Source organism: Colobus angolensis, unplaced genomic scaffold (assembly GCF_000951035.1).
Source record: "Colobus angolensis palliatus isolate OR3802 unplaced genomic scaffold, Cang.pa_1.0 Scaffold304, whole genome shotgun sequence".
In the NCBI taxonomy this organism is placed as follows: Eukaryota; Metazoa; Chordata; class Mammalia; order Primates; family Cercopithecidae; genus Colobus; species Colobus angolensis.
Window position 1 is genome coordinate 557,002 of NW_012116311.1, and position 22,279 is coordinate 579,280.

Consider the following 22,279-nt stretch of genomic DNA (forward strand, 5'->3'; position numbering starts at 1 on the left):
GATTTTTGCACATTGATTTTGTATCCTGAGACTTTGCTGAAGTTGCTTATCAGCTTAAGGAGATTTTGGGGTGAGACAATGGGGTTTTCTAAATTTACAATCATGTCATCTGCAAACAGTGATAATTTGACTTCCTCTTTTCCTAATTGAATACCCTTTATTTCCTTCTCTTGCTTGATTGCCCTAGCCAGAACTTCCAACACTATGTTGAACAGGAGTGGTGAAAGAGGTGAAACACCTTTGTTTTGTGCCAGCTTTCAAAGGGAATGCTTCCAGTTTTTGCCCATTCAGTATGATATTGGCTGTGGGTTTGTCGTAAATAGCTCTTATTATTTTGAGATACGTTCCATTAATACCTAGTTTATTGAGAGATTTTAGCATGAAGGGCTGTTCAATTTTGTAGAAGACCTTTTCTGCATCTATTGAGATAATCATGTGGTTTTTGTCGTTGGTTCTGTTTATGTGATGGATTACGTTTATTGACTTGCATATGTTGAACCGCCTTTAATCCCAGGGATGAAGGCGACTTGATCGTGGTGGATAAGCTTTTTGATGTGCTGCTGGATTCAGTTTTCTAGTATGTTATTGAGGATTTTTGCATCAATGTTCATCAGGGATATTGGTCTAAAATTCTCTTATTTTGTTGTGTCTCTTCCAGGCTTTGGTATCAGGATGATGCTGGCCTCATAAAATGAGTTAGGGAGTGTTCTCTCTTTTTCTATTGATTGGAATGGTTTCAGAAGGAATGGTACCAGCTCCTCTTTGTACCTCTGGTAGAATTCAGCTAATTGGTCTGGTCCTGGACTTTTTTTGGTTGGTCGGCTATTAATTCCTCAATTCAGAACCTGTAATTGATCTATTCAGTGATTCAGCTTCTTCCTGGTTTAGTCTTGGGAGGGCATATGTGTCCAGGAATTTATCCATTTCTTCTAGATTTTCTAGTTTATTTTGTGTAGAAGTATTTATAGTATTCTCTGATGGTGGTTTGTATTTCTGTGGGATCAGTGGTGACATCCCCTTTATCATTTTTTGTTAAGTCTATTTGATTCTTCTCTCTTTTCTTGTTTATTAGTCTTGTCAGCGGTCTATCAATTTTGTTGATCATTTCAAAAATCCAGCTCCTGGATTCGTTGATTTTTTGAAGGGTTTTTTATGTCTCTATCTCCTTCAGTTCTGCTCTGATCTTAGTTATTTCTTGCCTTCTGCTAACTTTTGAATGTGTTTGCTCTTGCTTCTCTAGTTCTTTTAATTGTGATGTTAGGGTGTCGATTTTAGATCTTTCCTGTTTTCTCCTGTGGGCATTTAGTACTATAAATTTCCCTCTAGAAACTGCTTTAAATGTGTCCCAGAGAGTCTGGTATATTGTGTCTTTGTTCTCGTCGGTTTCAAAGAACATCTTTATTTCTGCCTTAATTTTGTTATTTACCTAGTAGTCATTCAGGAACAGGTTCTTCAGTTTCCATGTCTTTGTGTGGTTTTGAATGAGTTTCTTAATCCTGAGTTCTAATTAGATTGCACTGTGGTCTGAGAGACTGTTTTTTGTGATTTCAGTTCTTTTATATTGGCTGAGGAGTGCTTTATTTCTAATTATGTGGTCAGTTTTAGAATAAGTGCGAATGTGGTGCTCAGAAGAATGTATATTCTGTTGATTTGAGGTGGAGAGTTCTGTAGATGTCTATTAGTCCACTTGGTGCAGAGCTGAGTTGAAGTCCTGGATATCCTTGTTAACTTTCTGTCTCATTGATCTGTCTAATATTGACAGTGGGTTGTTAAAGTCTCCCATTATTATTGTGTGGGAGTCTAAGTCTCTTTGTAGGTCTCTAAGGACTTGCTTTATGAATCTGGGTGCTCCTGTATTAGGTGCATATATATTTAGGATAGTTAGCTCTTCTTGTTGAATTGATGCCTTTACCATTATGTAATGGCCTTCTTTGTCTCTTTTGATCTTTGTTGGTTTAAAGTCTGTTTTATCAGAGACTAGGATTGCAACCCTGCTTGTTTTTGTTTTCAATTTGCTTGGTAGATCTTCTTCCATCCCTTTATTTTGAGCCTATGTGTGTCTCTGCACGTGAGATGGGTCTCTTGAATATAGCACATCGATGGGTCTTGACTCTATCCAATTTGGCAGTCTGTGTCTTTTAATTGGGGCATTTAGCCCATTTACATTTAAGGTTAATATTGTTTTGTGTGAATGTGATCCTGTCGTTATGATGTTAGCTGGTTATTTTGCCCGTTAATTGTTGCAGTTTCTTCATAGCATCGATGGTCTTTACAATTTGGTATGTTTTTGTAGTGGCTGGTACTGGTTGTGCCTTTCCATGGTTAGTGATTCCTTTAGGAGCTCTTATAAGGCAGACCTGGTGGTGACAAAATTTCACGGCATTTGCTTGTCTGTAAAGGATTTTATTTCTCCTTCGCTCATGAAGCTTAGCTTGGCTGGATATGAAATTCTGGGTTGAAAATTATTTTCTTTAAGAATGTTGAGTATTGGTCCCCACTCTTATCTAACTTGTAAGGTTTCTGCCGAGAGATTTGCTATTAGTCTGATGGGCTTCCCTTTGCTGGTAACCCGACTTTTCTCTCTGGCTGCCCTTAACATTTTTTCCTTCATTTCAACTTTGGTGAATCTGACAATTATGTGTCTTGGGGTTGTTCTTCTCAAGGAGTATCTTTGTGGTAGTTTCTGTATTTCCTGAATTTGAATGTTGGCCTGCCTTGCTAGGTTGGGGAAGTTCTCCTGGATAATATCCTGAAGAGTGTTTTCCAACTGGGTTCAATTCTCCCCATCACTTTTAGGCACACCAATCAAATGTAGATTTGGTCTTTTCACATAGTCTCATATTTCTTGGAGGCTTTGCTCTTTTCTTTTTACTCTTTTTTCTCTATACTTGTTTTCTCACTTTATTTCATTAATTTGATCTTCAATCACTGATATCCTTTCTTCCACTTGATCAAATTGTCTATTGAAGCTTGTGCGTGCGTCACGAAGTTCTTTTGCCATGGTTTTCAGCTCCGTCAGATCATTTAAGGTCTTCTCTACACTGTTTATTCTAGTTAGCTATTTGTATAATCTTTTTTCAAGTTTTTTAGCTTCCTTGTGATGGGTTGTAACATCCTCCTTTAGCTCGGAGAAGTTTGTTATTACCGACCTTCTGAAGCCTATTTCTGTCTACTTGTCAAAGTCATTCTCTGTCCAGCTTTGTTCCGTTGCTGGTAAGGGACTGTGATCCTTTGGAGAGGTGCTCTGGTTTTTAGAATTTTCAGCTTTTCTGCTTCAGCTTCTTCCCATCTTTGTGGTTTTATCTAACTTTGGTCTTTGATGTTGGTGACCTACCGATGGTGTTTTTTTGTGGACGCCCTTTTTGTTGGTGTTGATGCTACTCCTTTCTGTTTGTTGGTTTTCATTTTAACAGTCAGGTCCCTCAACTGCAGGTCTGTTGGAGTTTGCTGGAGTCCACTCCAGACTTGTTGGCCTGGGTATCACCAGTGGAGGCTGCAGAATAGCAAATATTGCAGAACAGCAAATATCACTCCCTGATCCTTCCTCTGGAAGCTTTGTCCCAGAGGGGTACCCGCCTGTATGAGGTGTCCGTCAACCCCTACTGGGAGGTGTCTCCCAGTTAGGCTGCACAGGGATCAGGGACCCACTTGACGAGGTAGGCTGTCCGTTCTCAGAGCTCAAACACCATGCTTGGAGAACCACTGCTCTCTTCAGAGCTGTCAGACAGGGACATTTAAGTCTGCAGAAATTTCTGCTGCCTTTTGTTCAGCTATGCCCTGCCCACAGAGGTGGAGTCTGTAGAGGCTGTAGGCCTTGCTGAGCTTTTTCGGGCTCTGCCCAGTTTGAGCTTCCTGGTCGCTTTGTGTACCTACTCAAGCCTCAGCAATGGTGGCCGCCCCTCTGCCTGCCAGGCTGCTGCCTTGCAGGTCGATCTCAGACTGCTGCGCTAGCAGCGAGCAAGACTCCCTGGGCATGAGGCCTACCTAACCAGGCACGGGAGAGAATCTCCTAGTCTGCCAGTTGCTAAGACCGTAGGAAGAGTGCAGTATTTGCATGGGAGTGCCCTGTTTTTCCAGGTAGAGTCTGTCATGGCTTCCCTTGAGTAGGAAAGGGAAATCCTCCGACCCCTTGTGCTTCCCGGGTGAGGTGAAGCCCCGCCCTGCTTCCGCTCGCCCTCTGTGGGCTGCACCCACTGTCCAACCAGTCCACATGAGATGAACCAGGTACCTCAGTTGGAAATGCAGAAATCACCCATCTTCTGCGTCGAACACACTGGGAGCTGCAGACCCGAGCTGTTCCTATTCACCCACCTTGGAACGGACTTGTGATTGGATTTAATGTTTAGCTCTTTTAGCATTCCAGGCACTACACTAAGAACTTTATGAACATTATGACATTTAAATTTCATAGCAGTTCTCTATGCTGAATTATTATCTGTATTTTACAGATGAGGAAACCAAGGCTTGGTAGAATAAGTAACTTGACCAAGGTGACACAGACCCATCCTTTTTTGACTGTTCAGGACTAGAACATTAATAAAGCCAATTGGCCCAATTGAAGATCAGGCTGCTGCCTTTGGCATCACTGTCACCATGTTCAGTCCAGCAGAGCTACATGTTCACAGACCAACCAGAGTCCCACACAGACCTCAGTGTCCTGCTTGCAGCAGCCAGACCTACTTCCCATTCATCAGTCATGTAAAGGTTTTTGTTAACAGTTTGGTAGTTGAAATCATGTTATGTTCCGTGATATCAATTAGCTATTCCAGGAAACCAATGGAAAGATGTTACATTAAAATAACTCGCTGAAATATTTCATTTGAAAGACTTTAGGAGACAAGATTTAGAAAAATCTGTGTAAAGTCCCTGTGTTTTAGTACTGCTAGGTAGCCTACTACTAATAACCATTTTTTATCATTTAAAAAGTCGCCCAGGCACAGTCGCTCACGCCTGTAATCCCAGCACTTTGGGAGGCTGAGGAGGGCGGATCATGAGATCAGGAGCCTGAGACCAGCCTGACCAACATGGTGAAACCTCATCTCTACTAAAAATATAAAAATTAGCAAGGCGTGGTGGTGGGTGCCTGTAGTCCCAACTACTCAGGAGGCTGAGGCAGGAAAATCACTTGAACCCAGGAAGGGAGTGTGCAGTGAGCTGAGATGGAGCCACTGCACTCCAACCTGGACAACAGAGTGAGACTCCATCTCGAAATAAATAAATAGCAAATTTGGAACACTTACAATTTTTATAAAACATCTTTAGAACACACCTAAATCTCCAATGTTAGAATATACGTTTTAATACATTAGCATAAGTACTCAATATAATTCATACATGCAATAAGATAACCATGGCGATTTTAGAAACAAAAAACATTCGTAATACAACAGAAGCATCCTTCCCCAAAACATTTGTTATTATGGCAACTATATAAAGTATACTTCTAAATGTTTACTCCCTGGAAGGTTCTGTGAAAAATAAAAGTCTCAGTGTGATGAGATTATGGGTTTTTTAAAATTAAAAAATTTCAAATGGGAAAGATGGTTTACCATATTATAAACATGTAAAAAAGAAATCAATGCAAATTGATCAAGAAAACAGGACCAACAATATTGGCTGGTTAAAAGAAAACCAAAGTTAAAAGTATGAATTCAAGCTTAATAATATTTATTTGATTAATACAAATATATGCCTATGTAGTAAGTGCCAGGGACTGTGCTAGTGATACATAGATGGAAAACCACAGCCTTTTCTATCGTTAAAATTATATTGTTTTAATTTATAACATGTACTGACAGTTTTTCAAAAATTGACCTTTATTTTGTAATCTGTTTTTCTGACAGTGATTCTATAAAACTCAAGCTTCAGTCTTTTGTAAGTCAGCCTCTTTATCCTTGGCTTGGTAATTTGGCATTTGCTTTCTAGTAGGATAAACTGAAACAGAAGCTGGAGACACTGTACTTTATGTATAATCTCTCATTTAGTTAAGCAGCATTAGAACATTGCCGGTTAGCAAATGGCATCTTGGGGGTTACTCTACATCCCTGCTCTGCTCCCCAGCAATGAGGCATACTGCTGAGGGTTTCAGTTAAGAATGTGTTCATTTGCAAGTAACAGAGAACCTGTTTAACTTGAGCTTAAACAGAGGTGTTTCAGTCTCTCCTTGTAAGTCTGGAGGTTGAACTTGTTCAGGGCCTGCCTTGATGGGATTCTCTTGCCTTTTTCTGATGCCTGTCACCTCAAGGTGGAAAGGCTGCCCCGCACCACTAGCCCTCACATCTGGATGCCACCCTGGAAGAATGAGGAAGGGCAGGGAAAAGGGGCTTTAGCATTGTAATCTGTTGGCTTCAGCAGGAAAGCCAAGCTCTGTCCAGAAGCTCCACCTAGCACACTTAGGTGCACACCTCACTGGCCAGATCTGGGTCATGTGGCTGCTTCAGCTATAAGTGTGACTGGGAAAACTGGAGCTTTAGTTTTTTAGGCTTCACAGGGGAGATCATGAATAGGCTTTGGTGTTTAACTAGGCTTATGTCTGCCACAGTACTTTCTGCCATTTGCATCCTCTTTTATGACAGCATAATGCCTAGTAAAGCCAAGAATGGGGTTTTATTTAAAGAATTTGCCATGAAATTAGATATATTTGAAGTACCTTACTCAATCACTGGAAAGTTCCTGAGGTCTTTGACAAGGGAAAGAGCCTCAGTCCTTTCCTCCCTTTTTAGTTGAAAGGAAGAATCATCTTAAGGCCTTCTACCTTCCTTAATCCAGTCCAGGCCCTCCTTTGTACATTTTGTCAAGCTATTAAAAAAAACCTCATCTTTTCCCTTCTATTTTCTCTCACTGTCTTTGACTTTTTTTCCATTTGAGATACATAAGAGGTCCTAATCAGTCTTACGTCTACCCCAGGTCAGAATAAAGAAAGATGTGTGTTTGAAGTGTGAAAGCAGAGGAAATAAAGAACCATTGTGTTGAATATCTAAGGCCTTTGAAAGCATTCAGAAGTTGCTATATGTTTGATGGAGGCCACTTCTAGGGCAAAGATAGAAAAGCTAGTATGTTTGAGTAAATGAAACAATTGAGCAAGTGCCCATTACTGCTTAGGCCTTTTCTTATTTAATTTTCCAGTGAATCTATGGAAAAAAGATAGTTGAGTTCTGTTAAAAGAAAAGCTTTACGCAGATTATATTTAACAGGGTTTCGTTGAGCCAAGAATATTTTGAGAATTGGGCAGCCCCCGAACCAGCATAGGTTCAGAAGGACGCTGACGCTGCTTCATAGTCACAAAGAATTTATGTACAGGAAAAGGAAGTTAGGTACAAAAACGGGAATAATCTAATGGAAGTAAGATTGGTTACAGCTTGACGTTTGCCTTGTTTGGACACAGTTTGAACAGTTGCCTGCCTTAACTGGCTGAAATGCTGTGATTGGTCCAAGAGTAGGTTACAGTCTGTTTACGTATCTGGTTAGGTTACAATTCACTATGGATGGAGAAACCTTTAGGCCGAACTCAAAATATGTAAGGAGGTAGCTTTAGGCTAAGTTTTTTTTTTTTTTTTTTAAATCGAGACAGAGTCTCACTCTGTTGCCCAGGCTGGAGTGCAGTGATGCGATCTCAGCTCACTGTAACCTCTGTCTCCTGGGTTCAAGGGATTCTCCCGCCTCAGCCTCCTGAGTAGCTAGGATTACAGGTGCATGCCAGGACAGCCAGCTAATTTTTGTATTTTTAGTAGAGACGAGGTTTCACCATATTGGCTAGGCTGGTCTTGAACTCCTTACCTCAGGTGATCTGTCCGCCTGGGCCTCCCAAAGTACTGGGATTACAGGCGTGAGCCATCACTCCTGGCCTTAGGCTAAACTTAATTTAGCAGTTTATTTCATAGATTTGGAAACGGAAGTTAAGAGAGAAGCCAAGTAATATCTCCAAGGCTACCCATCTGTCAGGGTCAAGATTAAGACCAGGACAATCTGGCTCTAAAATACATGCTTTCCACCCCCCAGTTTTCCTCGTTGTCCTCTGTGGCTCATTTGTCTTCAGTTAAACTTGCTTTCCCATTATCGTTCATATTCGGTCTCAATGTTAAAAAAAAACTCTTATTCAAATTGATTATGTCTCTTTATTTCCTAGTGAGTCCCAAGGTCCCACGATGCAGCATTAGCTATGTATACCCTGGAATTCAAACATGACTAGACGTGTCTGGAAGCCTATGGAAGGAATCTGGCAGGGGCTGCTTAATTATATAAGTTAACTGGCATCTTCCCGGGAAAGACGTAATCCTACAAGAAGAGAGTAGAGGCATGCAAGTTTACTTAGCAGTCAGTGTCACAGAGTAGGGGGTTAAGGCTGAGTCACAAGCAAGGTAATTATTTAACCTGTTTTCTGATCCAATCCCTAGGGACTCTTGGGGCCAGGAGGTTGCCAGTGAAGGTTCCAAGTGTCTTCACTGAGATTTCCACAGGTCATCGAGTGTTCACGCAGAGTCAGGAGACTCCGCAGCTTACTGCCCAGGGCTCTGTGGGGGTGAGTCACCAGGGCTTGGGTGCAGGCATTGGGGTCCTCAGGAGATTCATGGATCTGGAGTCAAAGGGTAAAGGCTTATACATTGAGTGGCCAAGAAGGCTGCTTCAAAGTACATTTGAGGGAGCAGTTTGCTTCAGAGCTCCTGAAGTTAGTGGGGGGAAGTGGTTGAGGGTGATAGAGTACTAAGGTAGTAATGGGAAGCAGATTCAGGAAAATACCAACACATCTGCATAATTCTCAGTTGCCGTATTTGCAAATGTATCAACAATTTAATAAAACCATTTCAGCAATACAAAACACTTTTTGTTTCGTTATGCACTTGCAACTATTAAAATTAACTGACAGTAGAATTTATGTAAACATGCAACCACGTACTACTTTCCTTTTAAGTCATTGTCAAAGTTAGAAGCAAAGTTTTTTTCGCATTAGGGTCTAGAGACTCTTCTGAATTATTTCGGCTATGTACAGTTAGATGTAGCCTCCTAAGCACGATGCTTTTCAAAATTGTGCCGCTTTGGGATTGAGAAATACTGTCATTTGATCCACATTCCCATTGGGCTAAGTGTAAGTTACATTTGTTCCTAAATTAAATTACTCACTTAGTTTGAATAGTTTCTCTGGAACATCACCTGGAAATCTTTGATGTTCAGGACTGGAATAATTCTTGAATCATCCATTCAGTTAATATTTATTGAGGGCCTCCTGCACGCTGGTCCTTCTGCTTCCAGAATTGACGTTGTAGAGAGGTAAGAACAAAAACAAAGGGCATATAAATAAATAAAATTTTAATAAATTTAGGCAATAAAACTTCAGCAAGGTGGTTCAAGAGGGCTCTTTGAAGAGGTGATACTTTTGGTGAGCCCTCAAGGGTAAAAAGAATCAGCCCTGTTGTTGGTTGGGAGGAAAGTTCCCCATCTCACAGGCCCTTCTACCTGTGAACATCTTGTCTAGTCATTAACAAATGTTTAATAAAAGCGACAAAATCTCCTGGACTTGGGGAATTTATATTCTTTTTTTTTTTTTTTTTTTGAGACAGAGTTTCGCTCTTGTTGCCCAGGCCACAGTGCAATGGCGCGATCTCCATCTCCGCTTACTGCAACCAAGTTCAAGTGATTCTCCTGCCTCAGTGTCACAAGTAGCTGGGATTACAGGCATGTGGCACCACGCCTGGCTAATTTTTGTATTTTTAGTAGAGATAGGGTTTCACTGTGTTGGTCAGGCTGGTCTCAAACTCCTGACCTCAGGTGATTCACCTGCCTCAGCCTTCCAAAATGCTGAGATTACAGGAGTGACCCACTGCACCCAGCCAGGGGATTTATATTCTAGTGGGGGAGATGGACAAACAAATACATAAGCTATACAGTCTGTCAGATGCCAAGTGCTGTGGTGAAAAATACAGCAGTGAAGTGGGAGTAGAGAGTTCTGGGGTAGCTGGTAAAAGTGTAAAATCAGGTAGTCAAAGGAAGACTCACTGAGAAAGGGAACTTTGACCCAGAAATAAAGATTTGTGATCTAGCTCAAAGGTTGGCAAGCCTTTTCTATAAAGGGCAGCTAGTCAATATTTTAGGCACTAGGGGACCACACAGTCTCTGTTGCAACTTCTCAACTCTGCCATCGTAGGAAGGAAGCAGACGTAGACAATATGTGAGTGAATGGGTGTTGCTGTGTTCCCATACAGCTTTGTTTATGGACACTGGTGTTTATATTTCATATAATTTTTACATGCCATGGAATACTATTATTCTTTTGATTTTTTCCCCTAGCTGTTTAAAAATATAAAGACAATTTTTGGCTGCTGGCCACACAAAAATGGTCAGTGGGCTGGATTTGGGCCTTGGGCCATATTTTGCCTACTCCCAATCTAATGCAAGAGATTCTGTGTTTCCTTTAATTGCTTTGTGTGGTGTACAGTAGTGTTTGAATGTTAAGGTGAAATGCACTCTTCATCCTTTTAGATAACCTGTCTGTTCTAGTTCCAACATGTTGGCTGTTGCTCTGTGGAGTAGATTAAGAAAATTCCTCTGTTTATCCAGTGATAAATATTCACTCACATATATTAAGTTTATGTCTTACAGCTTTTATTGCCAGGCTCTACTGTGCAGTAATAGCTTTTATTTTCAATCCTTCATCATAATACAGTATTTCTGAAGTCATTTTAAGTAGCAATTAAGAATTGCATTTGGGTGCAGGCTATAGAAAACTGGATGAAGAGTGGCTTAACTTATTAAAGGTTTATTTGTCTAATACAGAAAGGTGTAGAATAGGTTGTGCATGAAGAGACTGGGGTGGCAGCTACAAAATGTCATTAAGGACCCAGGCTACTATCTTTCTGCTTGACCATCCTTAGCATATAGTATTTTCACATACTTATGGTGTTTGTTTTCACATTTGTGAAATGATTTCTGCACCTCCAGGCACCATATCTGCATTTCTGCAAGTAAGGAGACTAGAGAAGGGCAAAAGTCTGCTTTATGTTTTCTTTCATTTAAGTGAAGCCTTCCTAAGGACTGTCTGCCTCACATCTCATTGGTCAGAACTGTATCATGTGATTCCCTCTAACAGTAGAGGTGTTTGGGTGAACATGATTTTGTAGCCGAGCACATTGCTTTTCTAAGTAAAACCAGGCTTCTGTATTTAGAAAGAGAGGGAGATTGGTTACTGGGTAAATAACTACCATTGTTTTGCTTTCAAAGGTGTTTAAGTAAATTAAAAAAAAAAACCAGGTGAGTTGAAGGTACCTTCCAACGATGGATAAAATGACGTAAGATGAGGCCAGGCACAGTGGCTTATGCCTATAATCCCAGCACTTTGGGAAGCCGAGGTCGGCGGATCACCTCAGGTCGGGAGTTCGAGATCAGCCTGACCAACATGGAGAAACACCATCTCTACTGAAAATACAAAAATTAGCCATGCGTGGTGGCACATACTGGAGGCTGAGGCAGGAGAATCACTTGAATCCGGGAGGTGGAGGTTGCGGTGAGCCGAGATTGTGCCTTTGCATTCCAGTCTGTGCAACGAGAGTGAAACTCTGTCTCAAAACAAAACAAAACAAACAAACAAACAAAATGACGTAGATGAAAGCAGTAACTGTTGGCCCACAATTTATTTCTCTTCTATTTGCTTAGGAAATTCCTTTTGATATTGATTGTAAGATGCATTTCATTTCAGAAGAGTTGAAGTGTGGGGATAATAAAAAATTCATTGTGTGAAGGAAATGATTGTGTATGTTATGGTTATTTGGACTCTGGAATTAAGCCCAGCACATGAAGTGCCCTTGATGGCTTCCTGTTGCCTCATGGGAAGCCTCTCTGTTACCTGGGCCCCACCTAGTAGGCTGGCCGGTGTCTTCCTCTAAGTTCCTGCTTCCTGAACAGCCTGCCCCCGCCACGCTAGGTTGAGTGTTCCCAGTTCCAGGTCATGTTCACCTCTGCAGACCTGACAAACAGGCTGTGGTAGTGTGACACATCTTCCTTCCTGATGCTAATGTCACAAACATCCACTTGAAAACTTCCTTCTCTGGGTTAAGTTTCTCCTACCTTGTTATTTGGGTGATTTGCTATAGTACTAGCTAATTTTCTAAGGTTTTAACTGTTTTGTTTTTTTCATTTCTTCTTTTTAAGCATCTGCCCTTTCTTATAAGTGAATTATGGAAGCCAGTGACTCAACAAAATGCTTTGAGTTCTGCTTCATGTCACATTGGGAAAACGTGATTTGTATAAAACAGGGCATCTCTGTGGTATGTACTGCCATCCTCCAAGCTGTTCTGTGGAAGCTAGGGTGCCCTCTCTCTCATTGCAATACATTTCTTCTGTTTACTCTTTTGAATATTAACACATTTATTATAATATTCAAAACATTTTAAAGTAAAACTCTTGCTCCCACTTTGTGTCCTTACCCAATTCCTGCTCCCCCAGCCGTTGAATAACCGCTTCTGTTAGTTTCTTATATGACCTTCAAGAATTTTTTAAAACAATATAAATACAAGCAAATATAAATGTGTTCTTATTTTTCTCCATTTTTTTAAAAAGTGACCTTAGTCTACATCCAGTCTACCTTGTTTTTCTTTTTAACCTACTAATATGTCTTAGAGAGCTTTTCATAACAGCATTAACAGTACATACAGAGCTTCTCTTTTTTTTTCTTTGTAAGCTCCATAGTGTTAAAGTGATCTCTTTAAAGCACAAACCTGGACATGCCTCCTGGTCATCAGATTGAAAAAATAGAGCATATATATATTGGTTTGGCACGATCTGCCATTTCCAGTGTCTTCTGGGGGTCTTGGAATGTGTCCCCCATGGATAAGGAGAGACTACTGTGTTTTCGTTCCATTTCAATTAGTTAATATGTACTCTTTTTTTTTGTTTTTGTTTTTTTTGAGACGGAGTCTCGCTCTGTCGCCCAGGCTAGAGTGCAGTGGCCGGATCTCAGCTCACTGCAAGCTCCACCTCCCGGGTTTACGCCATTCTCCTGCCTCAGCCTCCCAAGTAGCTGGGGCTACAGGCGCCCGCCACCTCGCCCGGCTAGATTTTTGTATTTTTTTTTTTTTTAGTAGAGACGGGGTTTCACTGTGTTAGCCAGGATGGTCTCGATGTCCTGACCTCGTGATCCGCCCGTCTCGGCCTCCCAAAGTGCTGGGATTACAGGCTTGAGCCACGGCGCCCGGCCAGTTAATATGTAGTCTTAAGAAGGTAGGCAACATTTTGACAACTGCAGATGGATTTGCAGCTCCTCAAGAGCACATCTGACCCCTAGTGACTGAAGAAGGAAAAGTGAAAGATCAGAGGAATGAAAAGGGTTAAGAAACAGAGTTCAAAGTAAGATGATATTCGTTGTTTACTCTCACGTTAGAAGTGAAGAACATTTTTCTCCTGTGAATTGATGAAAGGATGCTTTCATGGTAGTGGCTACAGCTGTGGAATTTCTGAAGAAGGCTGCTGAGGGGAATAAAAATGTTGCTGCTGTCATGAATCCATGAAATGTCGACATCTCAGATAGGCTATACATGGTTTTCAGATGGTTCTGGGCAAAGGGAGCTTTTATGACTACAAATGTCAACTTCTTGCAAGGGTGAGGGTGGGGTTGGGGGTGGGATGGGGAGTGGTTATGGCCCACTGAGAACTAAGTCACTCTCTCATCTCATAGTCCATTCTTTCCAAGCCACCTGAATTGTGCTCCAGAGTTCTGGGCAGTCTAGCTTGAAGAAATGACTGTGTTAGTGGCCGGGTGCAGTGGCTCATACCTGCAATCCCAGCACTTTGGGAGGCTGAGGTGGGTAGATTGCTGGAGCCTAGGAGTTTGAGACCAGCTTGGGCAGCATAGAGACTCCATCTCAAAACAGAACAACAACATCAAAGAAACAACTGCGTTGGGACTGGCTTAGTCCTCTACTGGGTATCTAGTGAGTGGACAGTGTGTGACACCTACATAAATCACCTCTTTTTATGTATCAATGACGTAAATCTAGTTCGGTTTGGAAGTATATACCTACTGTTTCAGATAAGGATTTCTACTTATTTGTTTGTCTTCTCTCTTTAGATAAAGAAGAAGCAGCAAGATGTGGTTAGATTTCTGGAAGCCAACAAGATAGAGTTTGAGGAGGTGGATATCACAATGTCAGAAGAACAGAGGCAGTGGATGTACAAAAACGTCCCCCCGGAAAAGAAACCCACTCAGGGCAACCCCCTGCCCCCTCAGATATTTAATGGCGACCGATACTGTGGAGTAAGTGGCTAGATTGTTATTATGCTGTTTCTTTTATTATTCAAAACACATGTCACTTAGAGTTCAAGTGGGTTTTTCCAGTGAAGACTGTGACTTCTTCACCCAATGCCCATTCAGGTCCACAAGTCTAACAGAGGGTGAAGTTGAGAAGGGATGTGAGTCCGAGGTCGTGGACTGTGTATGTATGTGCAAGAGCTGTGTGGTATGTGAATGTGAGTGCACATGTGTCTGTCAGTCTGAGCTCTGTCTTTGCTTTGGGAACAGGAGTAGGAAGGGAAGCTCTGTGTGTGTGTTTGTATGCATGTATGTATGTGTGTATTCTGTTCTAAATTTTGAAGCATTAAAAATAATCATTTTATTATTAAATTATTAATCAAATTATTTTTTGATTAATACATTTTAGGGGGCAGAGTAGTAGAGGGGAATAATTATCTTTGAATATCCCTATATGGTATAAATAACTGCTAATAGCTGATTGTAAACCAGAGTTCCATTTCTTACGATAATGAGCCAGAGGGATGATTAAGACTATCAGTGCACCTCATATATGAACATATATCGGGTGCTTTCCTGCTGCATGTAGCATAGGAGAAGATGAAGAAGTCACTTTCATCTATTTACCTACTTTCTTACTCCTTAGGTTAAGAAAAATAGTTAAGAAACTTCTGTCTAAAGAGTAAGTTAGGATTTGCCTTTTTCCATATCTCTGAGTATCTAAGTCAGTGTTTATTTTTGGACCTGTACTATAGTTATTTAAGGACGGTCTAAAGAAGAAGGAGCCACAGAGCTGAGGTGCTTGAGATGAAATAAATAGCTAGGCTGTAATTGGCATGGAGGAAAGGAATAACAGAGAGCCTTTGGTGGCTTCAAGGAAAATAATCCCTTCCCCCAGTGCATAATGGAGAATGAGGAGTTGCAACATAAAGCCGTGTGTAGATTATACAGAGAATTCTTACCTGTAGCATCCTGAGGAGAATCCTGAACATGGCGTTAGACATAACTTTGAGTTCTAGTGCTGCCTTATGTCGGCTGGGACAGCTTTGGAAAGTTACTTATCTTTTTAAAAACCCAAGTTTTCTTATCTTTAAGCAAGGGATAATATCTGTCTTACTTTGTGATAGTTTCAAAAGCATTTCTTAAGCATATTATTGTATAAAAATGAAGATTGTTATTTTATGGGGTTTTTAATATCATTATTTTATATTTTATTGAGAGAAGTGTGTGGTAACCAAGGGTGTATTTTATTCATGATTAGCAAGGTTATGAAATGTACTCTTGTGCCTGCAGACCTAAATGAAGTAATAGCTGAAAATGTTTGCAAACCATACAGTTCAAAATAAAATAAAGCTGTAAGTCAAATAGTGCCAGAAGGCTTAAAACAAAAATTTAGCAGTTTTCTGTCCCTCAGACTTCGAGGCTATGAAAATGCTTTTCTAGTCTTAGGGTTTAGTGGTAGTTTCTGGGTACAGAATTCTAGGTTGGAAAGGATTTTGATGATATTGATTCAGTGTCCCCTAGTTTTCAGTGCTACAACTGAGATGTCTAATGCCGTTTTCCTTGATTGTTTATGTGTTTTTGTCAGTTTTTTCTATGAAAAATTTTAATCTCTTATTCATATATGTATTCACCACATCTTTTGGTGAATTACTATGGTATGAACTATTTTTCATTCATTGTGCTGAGTGCTCAGTATGCCTTTTAAGAAATTCTGTGATTGCTGATTATGTGTGTTCTTATATTATTTTTCCTGAAAATTTTCTCCCTACTTTTTTCCTTGTTCCCTTTGTCTTGAGTGCCTATTAATTTGGATATTGGATTTCTTACATGGATTTTCTAATAGTTTAATCTTTTTTTCTAATGTCCACCTATTTGATTTTTGATCTTTTTGAGAAAGTACAAAATCCTTTCAATGAATTTTTGTCCTTTTCTCTATGATTCTTTTTAATAATGTTGTATTTCTACTAAATAAATATAAGATCTTAACTAAAGACATTAGATATGATTTATTTGAAGTTTTCTTCTGTTACTGTGTTCCTATTTTCACTGATTTTTTTTTCACTTTGTTTTGGTTATTTTTCTCAGGTGGGGTGGGTTTCCTTAGATGTATGTTGATCCTTGTCTTTTGTTCATGTAAGAGGTGAGACTAGGAACCTCACTAGAAGCTGCGTATGTGTCTTATATGAATGCAGGCTTGTTTTCCTGTGGGATGACTCAGTAGCCTGTTAGCATTCTCATTGCAAATATTGATAGTAGTATCTTTTCTCAGTAGGTCTTTTCTCAGATGATGGTTTAATTTTTCCAGAGAATGGCCTTTGAGTCTCCTACTTTGGGAATCTCTGCCTGGCTATTGGAGTTCTGGATCTGTAGAGTGAGGGAAATGGAAGGTCTCACTCTCTAGCATGCAGATTTTCACTTCCTATCCCTGTTTTCAGTCTCTCTTCAGTGCCCATGTGTATACATTTTTTTTTTGCTTCCCTGAAACCATGTTTATTAATAATGTATTAATATCTTCTAGCTCCTTCGAGGAGAGTGAGGCATCCTGGGATCTAACTGCTGCTTATACAGACTTTCAAACAATTTTTCTGTTTTCTGCTTTTGCCCACTCACCGTACCTTCACAATAGATGATGCCTCCAGTTCCTGACCTTTTCTGGAGCCCTACAGCTTGCTTCTTGTTGATAGTACTTCTGCAGACATTGAGTTTTGACCGTTCTCTTTTTTCTAAGATCTTTCACCATTTCTCTTCCCACTTATTGTTTATTTTGTGGTTCAGGCCTTTAGATTGAATCTCCTAGCTCTATTTTGAAAATCTTTGTTGTTTTGTTGACTTATTGAGGAAAAGGAGGTAGAGACATCTTTGTTCTATCATCATAAAAGCAGAAATGTTCAGTGCTGTTTGAATAGAGGAATATATTGAATGAATAAAATAATATAATGTAAAATACAGTTAACCTGACTCACCTTATTTTTATCTTTTTATGACTTCTAGCTCTCTATGTATCTTTGCCCTTTGGAGTCTGTGGAAATTTTTTCAAGTAGACTATCGGAGCTGGCTCGAGGTTTATATTATATATTGATGAGACTGTGCCAGGTAAATGGCATCTTCTCTGCTTGAACGGTGTTAGTGCTGTGGTGGTGGCCACGACAGTTGTTGGCGTACGCACTGTCATCATAGTGTGTTCTGGCGAGAGTTTTGAGACAGTATCGGCTCTTATCAAGGTTAGGTAAATTTGACTTTGACACAAGCATTAGAGGGCAACTAACCACAGGCCGTGTTCATCTCACCTGCTTCTGTACACCTTGCTTTACCTAGTGATAGTTTCTGACTGGTCTCATCTGGTTGGTTAACCTGTGGAAACCTACCACATTGCGAGTGACACGATCCAGAAAGCTTGTACATTCTTATTCTGTTTCCTGGAATTAGAAATTTATTACTTTATTTTAACCTGGATGAGCTAGGCATGTGAGACATAGAGTAAACAGCTGCTAAGCTACTTGGTAACCAGTGTGGACAATTGCCCTCTCTCTCATTTAGCAGTTGAATATCTTGCCTTTTGGAAGGAGTTCCCCACTGAATGGAATCTCCCTGGCATGACCAATCAGTTTTTTCTACCCCAGAATTTGAACATTGAGGGGATGATGTAGAAATACAGGGTCAGTGGGAGGTTGTTTGTGGCAGTGAGTGTCCAGGGGGGATGGGGCCAACCATAGCTGTGGCTGATGTCCTTATGGAGCTGATCTGGGGTGTGACATGAGTGTATTCTTGGCTACCCAGATAGGGAAATTCCTTCTGTTTTCTAAACTGGTCCTCTAGTTTTGACGTGGAGTCTTGCCAACTCCCTAGTGATACCTCCATAATTCCTTTCCCTCAAAGTTGCTAGTGTCTTTCTCAGTTATTTGCATCAAGAACCCAAACTGGCACAACTTATTCCTGTTGATTCCCTGGAGTGGAATCAATTCTTACTGTGAGCAGGATTCTTCCTTCTCTGAGAATGTGGGTGACGAGATTCTAAAGGTAAAGGATCTAACACTTTGGCTTTTATGATGAATTGTAGCGTCTGATTTGGATTTTAAAAAGCTCTGGGCCTCATGTCCAAGGTTTTAACCCTTTGTTCTCTCTCTGTGGAACTGGCATTTGTGCAATTCATCAGAAATGAAAACTTACCCACTTACACTAAAGGAAAGTACCTACTCCCCTTTCATTTCTTTTCTCTCTCTATTCAGCAAACAGATGATTTGGATTTCTTTATATATTTTTATTATTTTAAAAATTTTCTTTATTGTGATAAAAACATATAACACCTACTATCTTAAGCACTTTTAAGTGTACAGTTCAGTAGTATTAAACATATTTACATTGTTGTGAAACAGATCCCTAGAACTTTTTCATCTTGCAGATCTGAAACTCTATATCCATTAAACAACTCCCCTTTGCCCCCTTCCTCAGCTGCTGGTAACCACTATTCTACTTTCTCTATATAAAGTATCTACTTTAGATAGTTCAACTAAGTGGAATCACACACTACTTGTCTTTTTGCAACTGGCTTCTTTCACTTGGCATAATATCTTCAAGTTTCATCCATGTTCTAGCATGTGACAAGATTTCCTTCCTTATCAAGACAGCATAGTATTCCATTGTATGTATTTGCCACATTTTGTTTATTTATTCATCCATTGATGGACATTTGGATTACATTCACCTCTTGGCTATTGTGAATAGTGCTGCTATGAACATGAGTGTGCAGATATCTCTTTGAAACCCTGCTTTCGGCCGGGCGCGGTGGCTCAAGCCTGTAATCCCAGCACTTTGGGAGGCCGAGACGGGTGGATCACGAGGTCAGGTGATCGAGACCATCCTGAGCTACACGGTGAAACCCCATCTCTACTAAAAAATACAAAAACTAGCCGGGCGAGATGGCGGGCGCCTGTAGTCCCAGCTACTCGGGAGGCTGAGGCAGGAGAATGGCGTAAACCCGGGAGGCGGAGCTTGCAGTGAGCCGAGATCGCGCCACTGCACTCCAGCCTGGGCAACAGAGTTAGACGCCGTCTCCAAAAAAAAAAAAGAAACCCTGCTTTCAGTTCTTTTAATTTTTAAAATTATTTTATATTTCTTTTATTTTAGATACAGGGAGCGCATGTACAGGTGTGTTACATGGGTATATTTCGCTAAGATAATGAGCCTAGTACCCAATAGGTAGTTTTTTGACCCATATCCACTTCCCTTCCCACTCTAGTAGTTTGCAGTATCAATTGTTCGCATTTTATGTCCGTGGGTCCTCCATGTTCAACTCCCGTTTGTATGTGAGAACATGCAGTATTTGGTTTTCTGTTGGCCATTCTCACTGATGTGAGATGGTTTCTCATTGTTATTTTGATTTGCATTTCTCTGATGATTAGTGATGATGAACATTTTTTCGTGTTTTTTTTTTTTTTGGCTGCTTTTATGTCTTCTTTTGAGAAGTGTCTGTTCATGTCCTTTTAATGAGATTATTTGTTTTTTGCTTGTTGATTTAAGTTCCTTGTAAATTCTGGATATTAGACCTTTGTCAGAAGCATAGTTTGTGAATATTTTCTCCCATTTGTAGGCTGTTTACTCTATTGACAGTTTCTTTTAAATATATATCTAGAAGTGAGATTGCTAGATTGTATGGTAGTTCCATTTTTAATTTTGGGAGAAACAGCCAAACTATTTTCTATAGCAATTGTACCATTTTGCCTACCAAGATTACCTACCAACATTGCAGAGCGGTTCTAACTTCTACACATCCTCACCAACACTTGTTATTTTTTGTTGTTTTTTAGATGGTATCTACTGTAATGAGCATGAGGTGATAACTCATTGTGGTTTTGATTTGCATATCTCTGATGATTAGTGATGTTGAGCATCTTTTGAATGTGTTTGTTAGCCATTTGTATATTATCTTTGAAAAAGTATCTATTCAGGTTCCTTGCTCATTTTAAAATTAGGTTATTTGATTTTTTTGTTTTTGAGCTGTTGGTGTCCTTTATATATTTGGATATTAATCCCTTATCAGCTATCTGATTGGCAAATCTTTTCCCCCACTCCGTAAGTTGCCTTTTCACTCTGTTGATTGTGTCCTTTGATGAACAAAAGGTTTTAAGCTTAATGTAGTCCCGTTTGTCTATTTTTGCTCTTGTTACTTGTGCTTTTGGTATCATAGCTGGGAAATCATTGTTTGCCAAATCCAATGTCATGGAGATTTTCCCCTGTGTTTTCTTCTAGGAGTTTTATAGTTTTGGGCCTTGGGTTTATGTCTTTAATCTGTTTCGAGTTAGCTTTTGTACCTAGTGTAACATTAGGTTCTAACTTCATTCTTTTGCATGTAGATACCCAGTTTTCCCAGTACTGTTGAAGAGACCATCTTTTTTCTCAATGAATGGTCTTGGTATGCTTGTCTGTTATTTGACCATATATAGAAGGGTTTATTTTGGACTCTCTGTTCTGTGCTATTAGTCTATATGTATGTCTCTATGTAGTATATCACACTGTTTGATGACTATAGCTTTGTAATATGTTTTGAAATCAGAAAGTGTAAGTCCTTTAACTTTGTTCTTTTTCAAAATTGTTTTGGCTCTTTAGGGTCCGTTGATTTGCCATATGAATTTTAGGATTTTTTTTTCTTTTTCTGCAAAAACTGCTGTTGAAATTTTAATAGGGATCATGTTGAATCTGTAGATTGCTTTGGGTATTATTGACATCTATAATATTATCTTCTAATCCATGAACATGGGATATCCGTTTATTTGAATCTCCTTTAATTTTTTTAGCATGTTTTGTAGTTTTCAGTGTACAAATCTTTTGCCACTTACGTTTATTCCTATTTTATTATTTTTGATGCTGTTATAAATAAAATTGTTTTCTTAATTTTCTTTTTCAGTTATTTATTTGCTTTATATATTGCCTCTTTGTAACTATTATTATTTTTTTTTTTTTGAGATGAAGTCTCACTCTGTAGCCCATGCTGGAGTCCCAATAAGGGGATTAAGTTCTTCATGCTTCAAAAAAGATCCCAAATGCACTTAAAACATATGATCCCAAGACATTGTTCCCAAAAGTCTTACATAAACACTGCACTTGAGAACAGCTGCAACTGTGTACACTTAGTTGTGCTTGGGCTGTGCTTCTGAGCCTCCACAAATGGCAAGAAAATGCTAACACATCTCCTTGTCTCCTTCTATGACAAGATGATTATTATATGTGTTGCTGATAAAACCAGAGTTGGGTTTTGATTTGTTTTTCTAAGACCAGCCGAGCGGGCACGAAAGAACCAGCAGGTAGGCAAGTGTAGGAGCAAAACTGCAAGTTTATTTTGGTCACCTAAGGTGTGGGGAAGAGGTCTGTTGGCCTCCGGCAAAGAAGGCCGACAGAGTCCCCCCCGGTGGGGCTCTCGGACGGAATTCCTGCTGTCCCGACATCCCAACAGGAGTGAGGACTCAGGAAGGCCGCGTGGCTCACTGGCCGAGAGCGGCTTTTCTAGGAGTGGGAGGGCAATAGGCGGGGCACGGGCGTGTCGGGGGCGTTCCGCAGGTGCGACCAGGTAAATCTTGGTCTCTTCGGATTGACGTCACCTGGCGCATGCCCAGTTGATCTGCACCTTCCCGGGCGCCGGCTGCATTTTCACACGCACGGGAAGAGTTGGTGGTGAAGAAGAACTCGGAAGTGCACCATCTTGCCTCCGTTCGTCCAAACAGTCCAACCTTTTATTGATAATAGTGATAAGGGGCGCCGTGGTCTGTCTGGCTACTTCCTGCTGTTAAGGGGCGTCGTTAAGGTCGGGGCCTATGGTTGGTATTTGGATGCACGGATGAAAAATAAAATAAGGCACAGTATTAGTATAGGAATGAGGAATGGAAGCATTTGTTGGAATATGGGCAAAACCCAAAAGGATAGTCCTGGCAAGGCTGAGGAGTATGAGATAGTTAAGAAAATTTAGTAAGTTTGAGGCGAGTGGGGAGAAAGCCAAACTGATTTCCACTGATTGCTTTCGGTAGGGGCCCTTTTTAGCTGGGAATGAGGAAC

General features: G+C 40.3%; 1 protein-coding gene across 3 annotated transcripts in view; it reads left to right on the top strand.

Annotated features, from left to right (window-relative positions):
• Nucleotides 1-22,279, top strand: part of SH3BGRL2 (SH3 domain binding glutamate-rich protein like 2) — a 287,302-nt gene that overhangs the window by 240,503 nt on the left and 24,520 nt on the right. For all 3 annotated transcript variants that reach the window (XM_011950271.1, XM_011950270.1, XM_011950269.1), the window contains exon 2: nucleotides 14,054-14,239. In XM_011950271.1, the coding sequence (XP_011805661.1) occupies nucleotides 14,054-14,239 (186 nt within the window). The remainder of the gene's footprint in view (nucleotides 1-14,053; nucleotides 14,240-22,279) is intronic.